At 37.8% G+C, this 21,079-nt stretch overlaps 2 protein-coding genes across 2 annotated transcripts in view; one reads left to right on the top strand and one right to left on the bottom strand.

Moving 5' to 3' along the window:
* The window catches only part of LOC106107515 (1-phosphatidylinositol 4,5-bisphosphate phosphodiesterase epsilon-1-like), an 85,115-nt gene extending 83,575 nt beyond the window's left edge, over window positions 1-1,540 (top strand). Inside the window, exons 41-43 of the mRNA XM_013288390.1 lie at window positions 138-240; window positions 600-734; window positions 1,460-1,540. Coding sequence (XP_013143844.1) covers window positions 138-240; window positions 600-725 — 229 coding nt within the window. The 3' untranslated portion in view covers window positions 726-734; window positions 1,460-1,540. The remainder of the gene's footprint in view (window positions 1-137; window positions 241-599; window positions 735-1,459) is intronic.
* Window positions 1,541-8,846: 7,306 nt separating this feature from the next.
* On the bottom strand, window positions 8,847-19,160 carry LOC106107700 (serine protease snake-like). Its single transcript, XM_013288685.1, has 10 exons — window positions 18,857-19,160; window positions 18,238-18,338; window positions 17,028-17,174; window positions 16,093-16,246; window positions 15,299-15,447; window positions 14,242-14,357; window positions 13,329-13,478; window positions 12,565-12,700; window positions 11,917-12,048; window positions 8,847-9,252 (listed from the first exon to the last, which is right to left on the bottom strand). Exons 1-10 carry the CDS (start codon window positions 18,930-18,932, stop codon window positions 9,046-9,048), a joined length of 1,368 nt encoding a protein of 455 aa, XP_013144139.1. The 5' UTR covers window positions 18,933-19,160; the 3' UTR covers window positions 8,847-9,045.
* Window positions 19,161-21,079: the final 1,919 nt, after the last annotated feature.

Here is a 21,079-nt window from a genome sequence, read left to right as displayed (position 1 = left end):
TCCGGCCGCTGAGCCTATTTCGACCGGACTTTCACTGAAGGGTAGCTGACATAGTCCCGCATATTATAGGCTACCTTTTATCTTAATATTGTGTGGAGGAATTCGCGGGCGATCGCTAGTATTTTTTTTTTTTACAGAAGGGTGTCAACATCTCCTTTGGGTAAAGGCATCGGTCGAGCAAAGGGTCACTCTGATAAAGACATTCGCTCCTTTATTGGCCGGAGATCAGTAACAAGAGAGGTTAGTTTTTTTGGTTTACTGATGTTATTTATTTATCTATACTAGTATTATAAAGAGGAAAGAGTTATTTTCGTATTTTTGTATGTATTGAAATGACTCTAAAACTACTGGGTCAACTCAAAAATTCTTTCACCATTAGAAAACTGAAATAGACGGGCATATTATAGGCTACTTTTTAATTCCGCGCTGTCAAAATGGCGACCGGGCAGCTATTACTGGAACGGGTAGATTTGAACGGGACTTTGGAAGGTAGCTGGCAAAAAGTAGATGCACGGGAATGTTATAGACGACCATTTTTTTTAATTCTACGCTAACGAAGTTTGTCGGCGCTCGTAAATAAAATAAAAATGAAATGTCAGGTAGAGTCTGAGGGCGAGGCGGGTGCGGGGGGTGTGGGGGGGTCGCCGGGGGCGGAGGCGCTCGCAGCTCAGATGGCGCGCTTCAAGAGACTCTCTTTACGGAAACTACGTGCGTGGAGATCCTGAGTGTGGCAGGTATTATAATAGGATATTGTTAATCTTACTAATATTAGAATTTGTATGGATGGATGTTAGAGTTAACCTAAACTGTTGGATCTCGATGATTGTCATATATGTAGATTGTCACATAGACTTCTTACTTTTAAATTGCTAAGTAGCTAATATATTACTAAAAATAGGTAGGATTTTATGAAGGAAAACTGAAAAAAAAAATGTCCGTAAAACAAAAACTGCTTACTATTTATTTACCTCTAACCTATTAAATAGATGAGCGAGCGTCGGTGGCTCAGTGGTTTGAACACTTGACTTGTAATCCACAGGTCTTGGGTTCGAATCCCGCCGCCGTGTACCAATGTGATTTTCGATTTTTCGAATTTTCATATGTACATAATTTACCCGACGTTCTTACGGTGAAGGAAAACATCGTGATGCCTGCACATATCGGCGAAGAAATTCAAAGATATGTGTGAAGTCAACCAACCCGCACTTGGCCAGCGTGGTTGACTATGGCCTAGTCACCCCGTATTAGGGTAGGCTCCGAGCCCCTCGGTGGGGACGTATAGTGAGCTGGTGATGATGATTAAATAGATGAAATAAAAAAAAATCTATTTTAAAACTATTTTTAATACAATTTTTCTAGACATAAACTTTACAAAATAAAGCATCTAATGTAGAAATTCTAAATTGCTTTAAAATTAGGTTTTGTAAAATTTTCTATATAATAAAATAATAATTTCCAGGTAATACGTCGTCTCGGCACCAGCCTGGCGAACCATCGAGCCTCGCTCTCATCAGATCTTGGCTCGCTCTGGGACTTCATCAGGATGGACCGCGACCGGCGTCGCTCGGCCCCCTCCACCACATACGACTCTATAGACTCCAAGTCCCCAGTTAGACTGGCCAGGGATCTACTCCAAGTGGTCCAAGAGACAGTCTTCGCGAAGAAACTCGACGAAACCCCCAAAAGATGTCCATTAGTTAAAGAAGAATCGGATCTGACTACCTCTGATGAGGAAGAAGGGACTGATAGGATTGCTAATCTAATTGATTTCTTCTTTACTATAGTGAAAAGTCAAAAAGAAGGTAGAAAAGGAAGTAGTGGTAGTTGTTTCAAAGCTGAAGTAAGTCCTGATGAAGAGAAATGTGTACCAACAAGAGTTAATACCGAATTGGAACAGAAAATGGAAACTCTAATGGAGTTTTTAGCGACAACTGGTTGTATAGAAAATGAAAATGAAGGTAAAGACGATAAAAAAATTACTCTAATGGAGTTTCTTTTTGGTCCAGATGAAAGAAAATGGGAAACACCTTTGATAGAAATAAACGGTAGAAATGTTAGTTTATCTGAATCTAATGTGAACGTTAAAAATCTATCCTTTATCGATGAAACTCCGGTGGATGAAAATGAAACTTTAGTGGAAATGCTACTTAAATATATGGAAAATTACGGCAGTAAAGAGAAATTTAAAGATTCCAGTAAATCGATGTCTATAACACCTTCGTTGTCAGAGAAATCTAAATCAGATATGACGATAAGTAGATTGGAAACCTTTAGTGACGTCAGCAAGACTAAATCTGATTCAACATTAACACACACACAAGACACAGTTATAGAATTAACAGAATTAAAAACTGATAAAACAAGAAGAATATCAGAGACTGTTATCGATTTAAGTTTTATTAAAGAAGATTTAGAAAATATATTCGAAGAAGCAATTATAAGAATATGCGAATTAAAAATGATATTTGAAGACGATACAATGAGTGATCAGGAAGATTTTGAAAACTTCACCGCGTATACAAAACCTCCAACACTCCAATACATACAATGTCTCCCATACAGTGTTGAACTATCCGATATAATTGAAGAAGATGAACCATCTTCTAGAGCATTAGAAAAGATAGAAGAAGATCCTCTAACACATATTAAGCAACTAGCAGAGGATGTGATACGTGAAATAGAACGTAAAATACAACGATATCCATTTGAAGAAGATAGTTCAGGACCATCTACAGAAGAATACAGCAGAGAATATGAATTAAGCACGAGATCTATAAGTCTTATAGACTTAAGAAATATACCAGATTTACCTCCTAGTATGATAATCAAACCTAAAGTGATAAAGGTAGATAAATCAACATCTACTACAGAAATATCAGAATCGATATCGGAAATATCGAGAAGAATAGATTCTTTTTGTATGACAGAAGATACCACGCTATCGTCTAGCTCGGAGAGAAATGATCGAGCGATGGATAAAATCGAATCGTTACACAAATTCTTTTCGAAATCCCGATTGGAAATAATCGATGAAAGTCTAGAAGAGAACGGAGATAGAATTAAAAGTCCCAAGCTATCGGAATCGAATCAATCGAAAAGTGAAATCGATTATAAAGTTGGACAAGCGAGTTTAGACGATGTTGAAGATATACAGGATGATTGTGATCTAAAAACAGAAATTGACGTAAGCGAAATTGACGCAGATAAAGAAAGGAAAATATAATTAAACGGGAAAATGGATGTGTAGAAGGAATTATAAATGTTTAATACATTTTAAGAAATAGGGCTACAACCCTAAGGGCCTCTTTCACCAAATTGTTAATAGTCTGATAACAATCCAACGTTTAAAATGTGATGGAAATATCGAATATTGTTATCTATATCGAATATTATACCTTATCTGACAGTGATTTGTAAGCTATCTGAGCCTCTATCAGCCAGTGGTGGGACAGGCCCTCAATGTTATTATTTAAAGTTGTGTGTTTTCAATGTTTATTTTAATTAAGTGTTGTTATTATTTAACGACATCTATTGGCAGTTAATATAATTATGTTTTGAGGATCTATCAATAGATGGCGTTAGTTGTGAAAAATGTTTCAAGTGAAGTGTCTATGCCGTCTTTATATATTTGCAGTTCAATTCACCAGCTCACTGATCGGCTCAATTTATATTCATAGATGGATTGTTTTGTGAATCACAGAACACTTCGGCACAACTCATCGTAATATTGAAAACTGCTACTTAAGTCGTTGAGCGATAGCTCAACAGTTCAGAGTCGATTTAGACACGTTTAAGCAACATTTTACAATATTTCAGTTTCTCTAATAATTTTCACTTAGTTATTTAAAAAAGGGAATTAAAATGACCGCTTTGTAAAATCTATTGTCACATATGTTCAATCGAAATTAAGGAATATTTTAACATTTATATTTTTTCATGAATCCGTTAAACATATCAAAATATAATAAAATTGGAGTGTCTATTTGTAACATCAAAAGAAAAGGTCCAGATTTCGGGAAGATGTATTTGGGTTGCTGATAACGAAAATCGCATTTAATTTTTGTCTGTCTGTCCGCAAGCCGTTTGTTCCGGGTAATGTCCAAACGGCTGGGCCTTTCGACGGAAATTTCACTGAAGGGTAACTAACATGGATAGGCATATTATAAGCTATTTTTTTTTAAATTCAGCGCTGTCAAAATGGCGTAACGGGTGGTCCAAATCTGCATTAACGAAGTTTGCGGGCGACAGCTCGTCACAATTAAAAAAATCAATCTTTATATATATTAAAATTAAATTCTATAAAAACGCTATAAATGGCGGACAAGCCAATCTCGATCGAGAACCAATAGTGAGATTTTATAATAAAATAAACATAATAAAAATTAATTAATGAAATAAAATTAAAATATTTCAATTATCTATATGTGAATTTTATATATGTAAATATCTCTTAAAATCTTTGTACTTATTTATTATATTAGTGTAAAATTATTGTAGATTCTAGGCTCAAAAGTTAACGTAGGACTTCATTGCCGTTATATTTTTATTAAAGACAGGCAACTTAATCTGACCCGTTGGATACAGTAGGGTCATTTTAATTGGTCACATTTGACACATCGAAAACCAACGTAAAATTGTAAAAGTACGCATAATTTTATTTTATTTTTTATTAGAACTCCACAATTGTATATTTTTTTATTTATATAAACTAATAGCTTTTGCCAGCGACTCCGTTCGCGTGTAATTAAAAAATAATAATAAAGGAATAAAAAATATAGCCTACTCTTAGATAAATTACCTTTTTAACGGTGAAAGATTTTTTAAAATCGTCCCAGTAGTTTTTGAGCCTATTCAATACAATCAAACAAACAAAGTTTATTTATCTTTATGTAGTTTTCTGTACTTATGTTGTAAAGGGGAAAAGTTTGTATTTTTATAAGCATTGAAATAACTCAAAAACGACAGGGCTGATTTTAAAAATTCTTTCACCATTAAAATACTACGTTACCAAAGTAACATAGCCCAATTATTTTATGATTTTTTAATTAAACGCGAGCGAAGTCGCGAGCAACATTTCGTTTATTAGTAAATTAAAAGTTAAAATCTTACATTACAGAATTCTTTTTCTTTTCAAACACTGAGGTTTACAAAAAAATCGAACTAAAAAATCGATTCTCGGATGTTTAAAATCTGTATCGATTATTTCACTTTAATCGATGTTTTTAAATTGTTCACATCACTATAAAGATAAAACTGTCAATGTCAAATGTGACGTAAAATGACCTTGTTATAATAATCCCATTGTAATAGGAAACTTCTGTTAAAATTATTTAGATTCAATAAGTTTTGTCAAGTTTAATAAAATAAAGCCTATTTGCAGAAATAAAACTTTCTTCAGTGTAGATTAAAAAAATATTTTTAGTCTATTGTGTATTGTATTTTTAAACGTTAAAAGAAATTTACTGTTAAAATGTTTGTGGATATTTTCTAATAATTGTTACTAATTTAATGTTTATATTTCTTGTTTATTGTCTTGAAATTATGCAGCGACCTTACATAGGTTAGTCACCATACAAATGTTGAAGACATAAAAGGCAGTAATTTTTTCTTACCGATACTTTCTCTGAAGGATATCAGTTGTCAAGTTAAGTTACCTCGTGTATTGTAATAAAACATTTTACAACAATAATAATATCACCATCTTTTGTTTTGAAATTAAAAAAGTGTCACAAACGACATCTATTGGCAATTAATTTAAATAATATATTGATGTTTTGAGGATCTATCAATAGATAGCGTTGTTGTGAGAAATATTTCAAGTGAAATCAACTATGCCTCTATTTAAATGTTCGACAAATGTCGATACGATTACGTTCTCGAAACATTAATTCAGGATAGACCCCTCTAACACAGATTAAATGCCGCCATTTTAAATGACACCATAGATAAACGTTTGTTATTTAATTTAAGATTTTTTAGTTCAATTTATATTTATATAATTTTATGTTGGCAAAATAGTTGATATTCATAGATATGTAATCTATAGATGGAGAGAGTTATATAAGACGTCTAATTGAGAGTCGATTTTTTAATTTCTGTGTATTAGATTCATCACCAGCTTACTATACGTCCGTAGCTCGGAGGCTACCCTAAACTTAGGGGTTGACTTCACACATATCTTTGAATTTCTTCACCGATATGTGCAGGCATCACGATGTTTTCCTTCACCGTTACGTCGGGTAAATTATGTACATATGAAAATCACATTGGTACATGGATTCGAACCCATGACCTGTAGATTACAAGTCAATTGCTTAAACTGAGCCACCGACGCTCTTTTTAGTTGTTTTATGTCCCATCTATCGATCATATATCTATAGATTTATATTCGAGGCTCTATGTTTGTATTACGGAGAAATAAAATTTTATTTTACTGTGAAAGTGGTTTTATTATTGCTTTTTTACCAAAAAATTATATATGGCCAATAGCCTTATAGTTTGGGGTATGGACTACCGATCTTGCGGTCGAGGGTTCGTATCCCAAAATTCGACTATTGAACCATTTTTTTTTTTCGAAGGGGAATGCTTTCTGCATACTCCATGCCTCGGGGCAGTCACGTGAGTTACGTGGGACTCTCCCCCCTAGTGGGGGGCATACCTCACTAAACCCCTTCGTTCGCTCCTGACCAATGTGAGGGGCGCCACGGGATCGCTTTCGCTTGCCACCGCGACGCCCCACTGACCGCCCCGGGAAGGGGCCCTCGGTGCGTCCCAACGAGTTGGGACGCTGCACCCTAAGGCGCTCCTCGGAAGACGGCACCGTGCAATGCGGGCTCGGAGTCGACTATTGAACCATATCCTAGCACAAACCTAGAGCTTAGTTAGATTAAAAGAAATATCAGTAATTTAACAAAAATCTACTAACATTTTCCGTCCACGTGAATTAAAAAAAAAAACAAAAGTAAGTAGCCTATATGTTCTTCCAGACTATCCTCAATATTTCTGCCAAATGTCATCGAGATTCGTAGTAGTTTAGGCTACAAACTCTAATAAACATCCATCTAAACATTCGCATTTATAGTAAAACTAACCTTCGCCCGCGATACCGTCCGCATGGTACTACAAAAAAAAGTAGCCTATGTGTTCTTCCAGACCGTCCTCTACATGTTGCCAAATTTAATTAAAATCCGTTTAACAGTTTAGGCTACAAACTCTAACAAATATCCATCCATCTAAACATATATAGTAAAAAATGGATCGTCGGTTAAGAGGTTAAGTATTTGATTTCCTGTTTGAAAATCCTGCTATATTTTAATATTTTTCGATTTTAAAATTCCATATGAACAGTCGAGAAAACTGTCGGTGTTCCACCATGAAAGATACAATCGTTTAAAAATTTTGAAACACGCTGAAAAATTACAACGCAGCTTCTTGTGTACAAAAAAAAGTCGATTAGAGCAACACAGCAATCTTTTTGTTAGTATCCCTTCGTTTGCTCACTATCTAATTATTTTAAAAAGGAGGAATTGCAATGAACAAGGCAACATTACCTGAAGGGAATACCGCGGATTTTTGCTACTGTACATATACAACGATATAGGATGAATCGACACTTAGATATGTGTAAATATAAATGAAGATATGTGTGAAGTCGCGCTGCAGTTGACTCCGACCTAGTCACCAACTTAGGGTAACTCCGAGTTCAGTGGGGAGAAGGAATACTTTAATTTCATTCCACAACGACGAGGTTTTCACGTACCTCCTTACCTTGTGCAGCCGCGTTGTGGTATACTCTGTCCTCAGCGGTATTTCCAAACAGTTACAAATTAGGGGCCTTCAAGAAAAGAGCGTATTCGTTAAAGTCGTCAGCGCATCTGCAGTTCCCTTGGCGTTGCGGACGTTCATGGGCGTCGGATCACTTGATACCAAGCGATTCGCTACTCGTTTGCCCGCTTTTTCTAGATAAAAAAAAAATTGCTTTTTCTTCAACAAATGTGTTTAAGTGTCAAAGCATACATTAAAAAGAATAGGCATTATATGCTCTTTGCTTGTACAGTAAAGTTATAGTGTTTGTTATTATTCTATACTCTTTGACAGCTGTCAGATTGAGAGATTGCCTTTATGTTAAATCACGTGTTATATAGTTTGTCTAAATAAGACAGATTAGTTTGATAAATGACGTATATGAAGTATCGAATTCAATTTGTATGAAAGTAAATGCCGTACTTAATAGACAGGTATCGTAGTGACGAAACACGCAGCGAACAATTATGAACTATCGTTATTCGTAATTGTCGAACTCAACTAAAATTATTATTTTCTTATTAACTAATTTAGAGGACAATTCTAGTATTGATTATAGTGTAGAGAATTTAGCGATGACAGTAATAATAGCGAAATCCAATTCGATTACGTACGACTGTAGTAGTAATAAACATTTATTTACTCTCATTATTTGTTATGGTCATTATTAATTTGAGAAAACAGTGTTTTTTTTTAATTTATAGGTTATAACTATGAATCTTTCGATTCCAACTTCTATAATAATAAAAATCGAAAATCGATAAGATTCATGACTGATTTTACGCAACCCATCCCTACTAAATTTGAAATGAATTGTCAAACTAATCTAAATTATTTAGACACACTATAGTGTTTGTTATTATTCTATACTCTGGCAGCTGTCAGATTGAGAGATTGTCTTTATATTAGATCACCTATTAAAAGATTCTTTCAATAAAATTTGTTGCTTCTCAAACGTATATTGTCTTTTGAGTTAATGATATCTTCTAAACAAAATTAAACGAATTACGTTTTTCTCGCAACAGGAAAATAAAACAAGGAAATAGTAAAACTTAATTTATTGTAATTATAGTTGCCTTATAAAATTATATTAATTAACAAATACGTATTCTAAGATTAATTCACAAAGTGCAACCGCAAAATTGGGGAAAAATAATCCCATAAAAATATAAAGTTATGACATAGACATGTGTGCGCTGGCTCTAAGCAAGCGGCTTGTGTAGTCTGTCGTCTGTCGTTCGATTAAGAGAGAATAATATTTCTAGCATTAAGTTGCAGAGGCCACACGTTTTGGACCACCCATTCTTGATACTTGACATACGAAGAGTTCGTGTAAGATCCGTACATTTGTTCTCCACACTTTGGTCCCCAAGCGACGATGCCGGCGACAAAATACGAGCACGGTACATACCGGTTGCTCATCGTCATCATAGGACCACCGCTGTCACCCTGAAATCAATGGCCATGGCGCTTAACCTAAACCTCGTTTATGAGTACGCTCGAGGGCTCCCTCAGGAGCCTCGGCACGAGCCGTTACTTCGTTATTATTACCGGATTGGGAGGCCACCGAGCTCTTAGATCGCTTCAGTGGACGCTCCATGAAGTGACTAGGGACAAGGGCCCCCGAGAGGGGACCTTTGCTTGGGCTGTCACTCAATACTCGTTTCATCATTACAGCCTTAGGTCGTCCACTGCTAAACGTAGGCCTTCCCCATCGATTGCCACGATGCCCGGTCTTGAGCCGCCTGATGTTGCACGCAGTGAAGGGCCACGTCTCTATTTCGTAAGTCATCACTGGCAACACACACTGATCGAAGACTTTTGTCTTGAGACACTGCGGTATGTCTTGGGACGAGAGGATATCTCGCAACTTCCCGAACGCTGCCCATCCGAGTCGGATTCGGCGATTGATCTCCGTTTCGAAGTTGGACCTACCAAGGACAGTTTGTCCCAGGTAGACATTTTCGTCAACAACTTCGAGAGTATGGCCTCCGATGGCTATGGGAGTGAGTGGAACATGAACATTCGACATGACCTTCGTCTTATCTATGTTCATCCTCAAACCCACTCGTTCGGAGGCCCTATTGAGGTCATCGAGCATTGTACCGAGTCCCTCCATGGTCTCAGACATGAGTACAATGTCATCGGCAAAGCGCAGGTGCGTGATGTACTCGCCGTTGATATTGATGCCAAGTCCTTTCCAGTCGAGGACTTTGAAAACGTCTTCCAACGCCGCGGTGAAGAGTTTCGGGGAAATTACGTCACCCTGTCTTACACCGCGGTGCAGTTGGATTGGTTTCGTGTCCTGACCCTGTACTCGGACTGACATAGTGGCGTTTTCGTACAGGCACCTTAGCGCTTGGATGTAGCGGTAGTCGATTTGGCACCTCTGGAGAGACTGCAGTACCGCCCAGGTCTCAACCGAATCGAAGGCTTTCCCGTAGTCCACGAACGCTAAGCACAGTGGCAGGTTATACTCCTCGGTCTTCTGTATAACCTGCCGCAGCGTATGTATGTGGTCTACGGTGCTGAAGCCTTTACGGAGGAACCCGGCTTGTTCGGGAGGCTGGAAGTCGTCAAATCTGCGAGCGAGACGATTCGTGATGACCCTCGAGAACAACTTATAGACATGGCTCAGAAGTGAGATGTGCCTGTAGTTCTTCAGGAGGGATTTATCACCCTTCTTGAAGAACAGGACCACCACACTTCTGCTCCATACCTGTGGCGTACGTCCCTCGAGGATGACGGAATTGAAGAGCTTCTAAAGAACCCTAAGTGCCGGTTCTCCAGCTGCCCGTAGTAGCTCTGCTGTAATTCCGTCATCTCCGGGCGCCTTGCTGTTCTTAAGATGTTCGAGGGCTGCACTAATCTCGTCGAGACTGACGTCCGGGATATCTTCGGTATAGTGTCGGGTTAATCTGGCTCTTGGGTCTTCAGCCAGATCAGTGACGGGTTTCTGCGTCGCGTAGAGCTGTCCATAGAACTTCTCAACCTCACTTAAGATCTCAGGTCTAGCGGACACAACCCTACCCTCCTCAGTCTTCAGCTACGACAGTTGGCTTTGCCCAATAGACAGATCTTGTGCAAACACTTTGGAGCCCTTGTTCCGCTCAATAGCCGTTTTAACACGGTTTGTGTTAAATTGGCGTATATCGCGCTTTATGCTCTTTGAGATCTGTTTATTTAGCAGCCGAAACTGTTTCACATCTTCTGGAGAGTTTAGAGTCATGTCGCGCCTTTCCTTCATAAGCTCAAGTGTGGTCCGAGAGTTTTCTGGACGAGCTTCTGCGGTGGGTCTTGAGGAACTTAGTACCCACCGTCTGAATAGCTTGCACGAACCCGTCATTCATATCGTCCACGCTACTCCCTAGGCAATCAAATACGCGTTTAGCATTCCGATTCAAGGGCGCCCGAGAACCTCGACTTGATCGCTTGCTGCTATCTGATTACTATTATTATAATCCATGTATCTTTATTTCTTATTCTCTATATAATACATTTTACAAGATGTGATATAAAAATAAAATAAAATATACTATATAAAAAATAGAGCACCACCGGCTGCGGAATCCGATGACTCAAGCAACCAGTGGTCAGGGCTGCAGAGACAGGAACCTCCTCACTAGTCGTGCGGTTTCTAAAATAACCGCCTTTTGAATTGGGCCCTTAATCCAACTGTCTAACGAGAGCTTCTTGAGGTGTTGGTCGAAGCTCTTCGTGATTACTATTATTATTAATACATCTAACATTACTACCGCTTCGGAAAGCGTTAGCGCTGGGAGAAGTGGTGGAAAAACTCCAGCAACGCTTCTATCAATGATAGGAGGCCAATCACCAGCTAAACGTCCCCACTTGAAGACTCGGAGCATATCCTAAGTTAGGAGGAGGCTTTGAAAACATACTAGTTATACTAATATTATAAATGCGAAAGTTTAGATAGATGTTTTTAAGAGTTTGTAGCCTAAACTGCTGAACGGATCTTAATGAAATTTGTTACAAATGTAGAGGACAATCTGAAAGAACACATATGCTACTTACTTTTGCTTTTTTACACGCAGGCGGAATCGCGATCTTTAGATCTAGATAGCTTTAGCTAGTTATATGTATTCTTACCTCACATGTGTCCTGGGCGCGGCGTACCCCTTTAGATTTCGCGCATATCATAGTTATACTGTCCCATTTAAAAAAATGTCCGTGCAAATTAGTGGAACACTGGCTGTGGTCATACTCCTGGTGTATGATGGCCTGAAAATATTTTTTATGTTGCTTTTCATTTTGTTTTAAGACTATCTTGCCATCTTCATTGCAACCTGTACACTGTTCTGCTTGGAAGTTACAGCTTTTGCTGACTTTTAAAAGATTATTAGATTTAAGATAAAATTAAAAGAATTATTCAAGAATATGTTTCGATTGCTACATAACTATGTAGTGTGTTATACACCAACTTTCAACCCTATTTCTTAGATGAAAAGGATGGGAACATGGATTTGACGGCGCAGGAGACGCATAGGAAGGGGTAATATTTTATGTGCGTCCCCATCAAGGGTAGGCAATGCATACGCTATTGCGAATGTCTGGGGGTAGCGGTTGCTTCGCTATTTTGGCGGATTCAGGCCACTTGCTCGTTTGCCACCTTATGATAAAAAAAATAAGTGTAGACATTTTGAAAATTTATCTACTGGTAGCATTGATTATGTGAAAAAAAAATAAACTGAATTTCTACTTATGTCTCCTCTATACTTGAATCTATGGGAAACTTACCTTTAGTAAAATATCGCTTGTATCATTCCTGTAGCCCATTCTGCCCCACCCAGCGACAACTGTAGCGTTCATTTCGCTTTCCTTCGAGCCGGGGAATGTGAGGCACGCAGGTCGGATGAAATCTGAGAACGTAACGCTGTGGAAAAGACAAAGAATTCTATTTAAACAGCTTAAAAAGTTCCTTTTCCTTCCCGCCCTTTTTTTATAAGATAAGGATGGGAAGGTAACGTGGATTTGACGGTGCAGAAGACGCATAGAAAGGGGAAAATCCTTTTTATGTGTCTCCTCCGTCGATTAAGCGTAGGCAACGCTATTACGGATGTCTATGGGCAGTCGCTTCGCCAGTTTGGGTTAGTCAGGTGGTGTAAAATAACTTTTGCTTCCCAATATCATAAATAGAGCTATTTTTAAAACTTCATCTAATTTACTAGAATTTAATCGATATGAGCGTCGGTAGCTCAGTGGTTGGTACTCTTGACTTGTAATACAGGTCTTGGGTTCGAATCCTGTACCAATGTGATTTACGATTTTTCGAATTTTCATATGTACATAATTTACCCGACGTTCTTACGGTGAAGGAAAACATCGTGCTGCACATATCGGAGAAGAAATTCAAAGATATGTGTGAAGTCAACCCGCAATGCAGGTTGACTATGGCCTAGTCACCCCTTATTAGGGTAGGCTCCGAGCCCCTCGGTGGGGACATATAGTGAGCTGGTGATGATGATGAATTTAATTTCTTTATGACGTTTAGTGCAACTCACCGTGTATGCAGCTTAATGAGGGCAATGTCGTTTCTCTTCGACTTAGCGTCATATTCAGGATATGGTATCCTTCGCACTATGTAGTAGAGTTTGCCGCTGCGAGTGTCGTTTTTATATAGAGTCCCCAATAAGGCGTATTTGACAGGGCCACTGGAACAGAACATATTATACAGAGAGCCTCCGCTAGTGTAACTAATGTTATTTATTTAATAGCTGTTGCCCGCGATTTTGTCCGTGTGGTATTAAAAAATATACGGACTATATAAATAACAAAAAGCTACGTATCCCTCGGGAGTCGGACATCTCGGGGATGAACCTTATCCCATGTGTACTCCAGACTTTGTTTTATATCTGTGACAAATTTCAATAAGATATGTTGAACTTGTAGAATAATCGAGTAAACATTAAAAAACTGTATTAATGAATCCCACGGTAACCGTAACTGTTCCAGGGATAAAAAGTACCCTATGTGTTCTCCCAGACTATGCTCTAAACCTGTGCCAAATTTCATGGAGATCAAGCGTGTTTCAAAATGTTTAAACGATTGTAGCTTTTAAGATGGAACACTGCTAGATGTCCTGATTGTACATATATGTCCAATATACAAATATAATAAAGCGTAAACACACTTCTTTGTTGCCTAAGATGTCAGCAATCACAGCATATTTCTGAATAATTCTTTCTTCAATAAAAAGCCCTACACTTACGTCACGCTTTAGACTACATATTTTCACGCTATAAACTTAGGGGATGAATAATTTGGAAAAAACCCTTATGTGGAAAAGAAACTATAAACTACAAGCTGCCAACATCAAAGAAGTAAGGTTACCATGTTTTGTCATCATGTAAACAATAAAATAAAATTTTCATAATTTCATGCGGATGAAGCCGCACGAGAACAGCTAGTACTTACATGTCCCGGCTAACCAAAGCGTGAGCTGCAGTTAGAATGAAATATTCACTTATCAAAGAGCCGCCGCCAAACCATTCGATGTTCTTGGCTAGTTTCTTCTTCCCGCCAATAACTGCCTGAAATATAACACTCTTATAAGCTACAGGAGTACACATGCTAGGAGTTATACAGGCTTGCTAGGTTTTTAAACTGGCCCAATTTAAAAATTCTTTCACCGTTAAAAGGCTACGTGACAACGTATCCATCGACAGCTGAATAACATGTTTTTTTTATTACAGTAGAACCTCGATAAGTTAAAGTCCAAGGGAAACACAAAATATTTTAAGTTATAGAGGTTTTAAGTTATCAAGAGTCCATGTTGTAGAGGTTTTGGGCTCTGATGGAAAGGGAACATATTATTTTTTGAAGTTATAGAGGTTTTTAAGTTACCGAGGTTTGAGTTATCGAGGTTCTACTGTATTTCTTTATATCACACGGAGTCGCGAACAACAGCTAGTCTAAACTACTATTATAAAGAGGAAAGATTTGTATTTTTGTATGTATTGAAATAACTCAAAAACTACTGGGTATATTTAAACAATTCCTTCACCGTTAGAAAGGTAATTTGTCTGTGAGTAACATCTATACTGTTATAATAAAGTGTAAACACACACTTCTTTGTTGCGTAAGATGTAAGCAACTACACCATATTTTTGAATAATTCTTTTTTTAACAAAAAGCCTTACACTTCGTCACGCTTTAGGCCATATATTTTCACGCCATTAAACATAGGAGGTTAATATTTTCGATAAAAACCGTAATGTGGGAAAGAGACCATAAATTGCTGCCAACATCAAGAAAGCAAAATTGCCATAGTAAGGTAATTGGTATTTTGACATTTGCAATTGATTTTTTGACTCACGTAAACAATAAAATGATATATTAATAATTCTATGCGGATGAAGTCGCATGGGAACAGCTAGTAGGCTATATTTTTTTTATTTATTTAATTTCACGCGGACGACATCGAGAGCAACAGTAAGTATAAAGTAAAAGAAACTTGAAATCGATAACTTACCATGTGTGGGAATTCCTTTGACTTAGCTGGGTCGCCATCTGATATCTTCGGTGTGCTTTTAAACCTCTGACAATCATCACGTTGGTAGAAGTCTGTGTACATTTCGTTCAGTATACATTTACTTCCCAGTTTTGAGTATGCGTAGCATGCTGAAATAAAAATACTATTAGAGCGCACATCTTTGACTAAACTATCGCAAAACTGTTTAGTTTCGCTTTGATTCCTATGATCTTATATGGTACACTACTCGTTAGTTGTGCAACTAAACAGTTGGCTGCGAAACACTCGACAATCGCACAACTATTGTGCGATAGTTCGACAGACTCAATGGACTGCATCCTTAAAGAAAGAATAGAAATTGATATTAACAGTGGTAGAGCCCGCTTTAACATCTTCGCATGAATGGGCCGGCTCGCCCCCAGTAACACGACCACACAGAAAACAGGCGTGAAGTGAAAGCAATTCCACGTAAAGTTGTGGTGCCGAGTGTGGTACCGGAGGTTTAATTTTAGTCCCTTTTCCTTTCCACCCTTTCCTTAACAGAAAAAGATGGGGAAACTGGATTTGACGGCGGAGGAGACTCACAGGGAGGGGATATATCCACTTTATGTGCTCCTCTTCTGTCAATTAAGTGTAGGCAGCGCATATGCAATTGCGGATGTCTATGGGCAGCGTCATCGCCATTTCGGCAGATTCAGGTGGCCACTTGCACGTTTACCGCTGTAAAACTGGGCGTCTTGTACATGTTGCCTATTGCTTCAGCAATTTGTAGCATCAAGAATTATTGTACTCACCATCGTATATGACCAATTGGTGAGGTGTCAGGTCACTTCTTGCGTAGGGCTTCTCTAATTCGGGACATCGAGATGGCTCGTTGAATCTTAGGGTGGTGAAGTCGTGTACAATGCGGCAACATTTTATAGGTAATGTACCATTAAACCGACAATCCTGTAAATTAAATTTATAAAACATCTTTCGCTCATGACTCTATCTGCGTGGAACGAAAAAAAAAAGTCAGTAGCCTATGTGTTTTTCCAGACTATCCTCTACATCTATACTAAATTTCATCGAGATCCATTCAGCCGTTTCGGCTACAAACTCTAACAAACATCCATCTAACCAAGCTATCGCATTCATATTATTAGTAAGTAGCAGAAAAAAGGAGCGCAGTTTAGGTTTGTTATAATTGGTAAATTTTTCTATAACTGGAACACCGCGAAGGAGGCACAGTGGTAGATCACGCTTTAACATCTTCGCACTGCAGGGCCGGCTCGCCCGGTGTAATACCACGACCACACAGAAGACAGGCGTGAAGTGGAAACAATTCCGCGTTTCGTCTGATGAGTGTGGTGCCGGTGGCCAAATTTTAGTCGCTTTCCCTTTCCACCCTTTTCTTGAGAGGAAAGGATGGGAAGGAAAAGTGGATTTGACGGTGGAGATGCATAGGAAGGGGAAATGTCCTCTTTATGTGTGTCTCCTCCTCCGTCAATTAAATGTAGGCATCGCATCTACAATTGCGGATGTTTATGGGCAGCGCTTTCCATTTCGCTGGATTCAGGTGGTCGCTTGCTTGTCTGCCACCTTATATTATAAAAAAGGAAGGTGACTGTACATTTGAAATTAGAGCGCAAGTATGCCAGCTACTGGTAAATGTATTCCAGCTTTGTAATAACAAATCCAGTGTTGTTTGTCTATATAATAACAATTGTTTTTTTTAATCATTACTTACGATATCGTCGTTCTTCAATCGCCCCTCTTTGTATAATCTTACAAACACTTCATCGGTTATTGGCTCTGGAGGTTCTGTTGGCGTTACTGTTGCTGTTGCTTGTTCGCAGCACACAATTCTTTTCATACCAATATCACGTTTACAATCCTGGAATTGTTAAAACTATCAAGTTAGTACCATAATTGAAGTGTCTGTAATACTGTAACAGTGGTAGTGCCCGCTTTAACATCTTAGCACGAATGGTTCGGCACGCCCCCAATAATACCACGACCACACACAAGACATGGCGTGAAATGGAAGCAATTCCGTGTACAGTCTGATGAGTGTGGTGCCGGAGGCCGAATTTAAGTCCCTTTCTCTTTACCACCCTTTTCTTATAAGGAGAGGATGGAAAGGGGAAGTGTATTTGATGGTGGAGGAGATGCATAGGAGGGAGCATTGTCCTCTTTATGTGCATCTCCTCCACCGTCGGATAAGGGTAGGTAACGCATCTGCGATCGCGGATGTCTATGGGCAGCGGTCGCTTCGTCATTTTGGCGGATTCTAGTGGCCGCTTGCTCGTTTGCCACCTTATGTTATAAAAAAAAAAACTAACTGTTGTCCACGACTTCATCCTGAAGTTTTAGTTTTAAAGTTACGTTCGCCCCTTTTTTCAACCTATAAAGATAGTAACCTATCTTAGTAGTAATCTATGTAATAACAGAAATCTACTACTGCGATATTGCAATTTTCTAAAGCTGGTAGTTTGTAAGCTGATTTTTCGGTTACCCTTATTGTTTGTGTTCGCGATATCTTCTAAACTATTTGTCCAATTTAAATACTGTAAAGGACAATTTTATTCTACATTAAATTATCCTGTCAACAAACACATTTATTTGGATGAAAATAACATTATAACAATTAAAACGACGCCAAATAACATGAGGATTGTAATTTCTTTAAAGAAAGTGGTTATTATAAGAAAATCGTTATAGATGCCATCGCCGCCTTTTCTGTAGAACTATTTAAAATCTACAATTCTTTGATACATCATTATTATATACCTCGAACGATTTATATATTATCTACTAAGGTTTAGGAACCATTTACAAGTAGATAGATAGAGATTTATTACTTAAAGTTGAAATAAGTGGCGAACGTAAATATAATTTTAAACTCCACACAAAGTCGCGGGCAAAAGCTAGTTTTAAAATGTAATTTAAAACATTACCTTAATCTTTTTCTTTAGCTTGAGTCGATTTATCGCGTATTGACAATCGGATAAATATTTGCAAATACCGGGCTGATTCGTGTAAGTAGTACAACTGCCGCCTGTAACAAAAATTCAAACTAGTCTTCCTTACTAACTAATATTATAAATGCGAAAGTTACGATGGATGTTTGTTAGCGTTTGTTTCCCAAACGGCTGAACGGATCTCCATAAAATTTGGCAAAGGTTTAAAGCATAGTCTGGGAGAACACATAAGCTACTTTTTATCCCGGGATAAGTTACGGTTCCCGTGGGATTCAGTAATTTTGTATTTTTACTCGATCATTCTGCAACGGTTCAACATATCTTATTGAAATTTGGCACAGATATAAAGCAAAGTCTGGAGTACACATGGGATAAGATTCATCCCAGAGAAATGTACGGTTTCCGAGGAATACGTAGCTTTTTGTTATTTAATATATATATGGTAGTTCGTATGTTTTCTAATACCATGCGAACGAAGTCGCGGGCAATAGCTAGTAATTATTAACATACGAGCTGTCCGCAAACTCCATTAGCGCGGATTAAAAGTCATCTATCTCGAGCATATCTTAACAGGTTTAAAAAACAATAAAATCACCTTCAAAATCAGCATCTTCTCCATAACAAACCACTAAATGCGAAGTAACCAACAATATTATAAAAACTTTATTCATTTTATATAAATTACATTAACAAAGAAATGAGGATGTTGCAAATACAAATGTCACCAACGAGATATGTTTTCAAATGACAATAAACGTAGCGACCTTTTAACAAAGTGTATCATAGGTCACACGTATATAAGATAAGGGAAATAATTCAACGGACTTGTTTTCTATTTGAGAAAAAGAACCAACTTTTGCAACTACCATAGCAAACGTTCCTGTAATACAGAGATTCCGAATGTATTCTAAAGCCCAGTTTTAAAGTTTTCTATCGACCACCTAGATTTTTTTTATCATTAGGTGGCAAACTGGCGAAGCGAACACTGCCCATAGACATTGGCAATAGCGGATGCATTGCCCACCCGTAAACGACGGAGGAGACGCACATAAAGAGGATGTTTCCCCTTCATATGCGTGCCCTATCCTTTTCCTATAAGAAAAGGGGATAAAGGAAATAGGGACTAAAATTGGGATTCCGGCACCACAGTCATCGGACGAAACGCGAATGTCCTATTACGCGCCTGTCTTCTGTGTGGTCGTATTGCACCGGGCAAGCCCTACACTTACGTCACGCTTTAAGCTATATATTTTCACCTAGGGGTAAGTTGCTGCCAACATCACGGAAGCAAGGTGGCCATGGTTTGTCATCACGTCATTTTGACATTTGCAATTGATAATTTGACACATGTAAACAATAAAATAAAATTTTCATAATTTTATGCGGATGAAGTCGCATGGGAACAGCTAGTGTTGTTATAATAAAATGGTTTGTTATGGAAGTTGGAATCGATAGCTTTATAGTAATAACCAACGAATTAAAAAAAAGAATGTTTAGTCAAATTAATAATGACCTGCAGAACCATTACAAATAATGAGAGTAAATAAATGTTTATTACTACTACAGCCGTGTACGTAATCGAATTTGATTTCGCTATTATTTCTGTCATCTCTAAATTCTCTACACTGTAATCAATACTAGAATTGTCCTCTAAATTAGTTAATAAGAAAATAATAATTTTAGTCGAGTTCGATATTTTATTATTTAAACCGAATATAAACAGTTCATAATTGTTCGCTGCGTGTTTGTTTCGTCACTACGATACCTGTCTATTAAGTACGGCATTTACCTTCATACAAATTGAATTCAATACTTCATATGCGTCATTTATCAAACTAATCTATCTTATTTAGACAAACTATACAATATTCTACATCAACTATTTATCATTTGTATTTTGGGATTTCCCAAAAGGAAGAGGTTATCAATTCGTCTTGTGTTACCGCACACATGTGGTAGAAATGCGATTAAGATGAGAAGTATGGGTTAAATCGAATGGCAAAGATAGCTACTGGTTGTTGCTCGTGACTTTGTCCACGTGAAAATAAAAAGTAGCGAGTTTCAAAATGTGGAATGTACAGCGAATTAAATTATACCGTAAATGTACTATTTAGTACCTCACTCAGAAAAGTACCTCCTCCAAAAAGAAATTAAGTAGTGCCCGCTTTAACATCTTAGCACTGCAGGGCCGGCACGCCCGGTGTAATACCACGACCACACAAAAGACAGGCGTGAAATGGAAGCAATTCCGTGTTTCGCCTGATGAGTGTGGTGCCGGAGGCCTAATTTAAGTCCCTTTCTCTTTACCATCCTTTCTTATAAGGAGAGGTTGGGAAGGGGAAGTGGATTTGACGGTGGAGGAGATGCATACTATGTTACACAGCGATAACGTAGCTTTTTAATGGTGAGGGAATTTTTGAAACTTACTCATTCGTTTTTGAGTTATTTTAATACATACTAGCTGTTCCCGTGCGACTTCATCCGCATGAAATTATGAATTTTTTATGATATTGTTTACATTTGTCGAATTATCAATTACAAATATCAAAATGACACATGACGACAACCTTGCTTCCTTGATGTTGGCAGCAACTTATGGTCTCTTTCCCACATTAGGGTTTTTATAAAATATTAATCCCCTAAGCTTAATGGCGTTAAAATATATAGCCTAAAGCGTGACGTAAGTGCAGGGCTTTGTATTAAAAAGAGAATTCAAAAATATGCTGTAATGGGGATGTTTCCTAATGTTAGAAATCCAAATAAAGTTATGTTTAATATTTTAAAGACAGCATTTTAAAACCTATAATAACATTTAGAG

Source organism: Papilio polytes, unplaced genomic scaffold (genome assembly GCF_000836215.1).
Source record: "Papilio polytes unplaced genomic scaffold, Ppol_1.0 DF821956.1, whole genome shotgun sequence".
NCBI lineage: Eukaryota > Metazoa > Arthropoda > Insecta > Lepidoptera > Papilionidae > Papilio > Papilio polytes.
This window is presented reverse-complemented; position numbering and strand designations above follow the sequence as displayed.

Coding starts and splice junctions, on each gene's coding strand:
- LOC106107700 (XM_013288685.1), bottom strand. CDS start 18,932: ATGAATAAAGTTTTTATAATATTGTTGGTTACTTCGCATTTAGTGGTT. Junction 18,339..18,856: donor AGAAGATGCTGATTTTGAAG/GTGATTTTATTG, acceptor TTTTTGTTACAG/GCGGCAGTTGTACTACTTAC. Junction 15,448..16,092: donor CCAATTGGTCATATACGATG/GTGAGTACAATA, acceptor TTTTTATTTCAG/CATGCTACGCATACTCAAAA.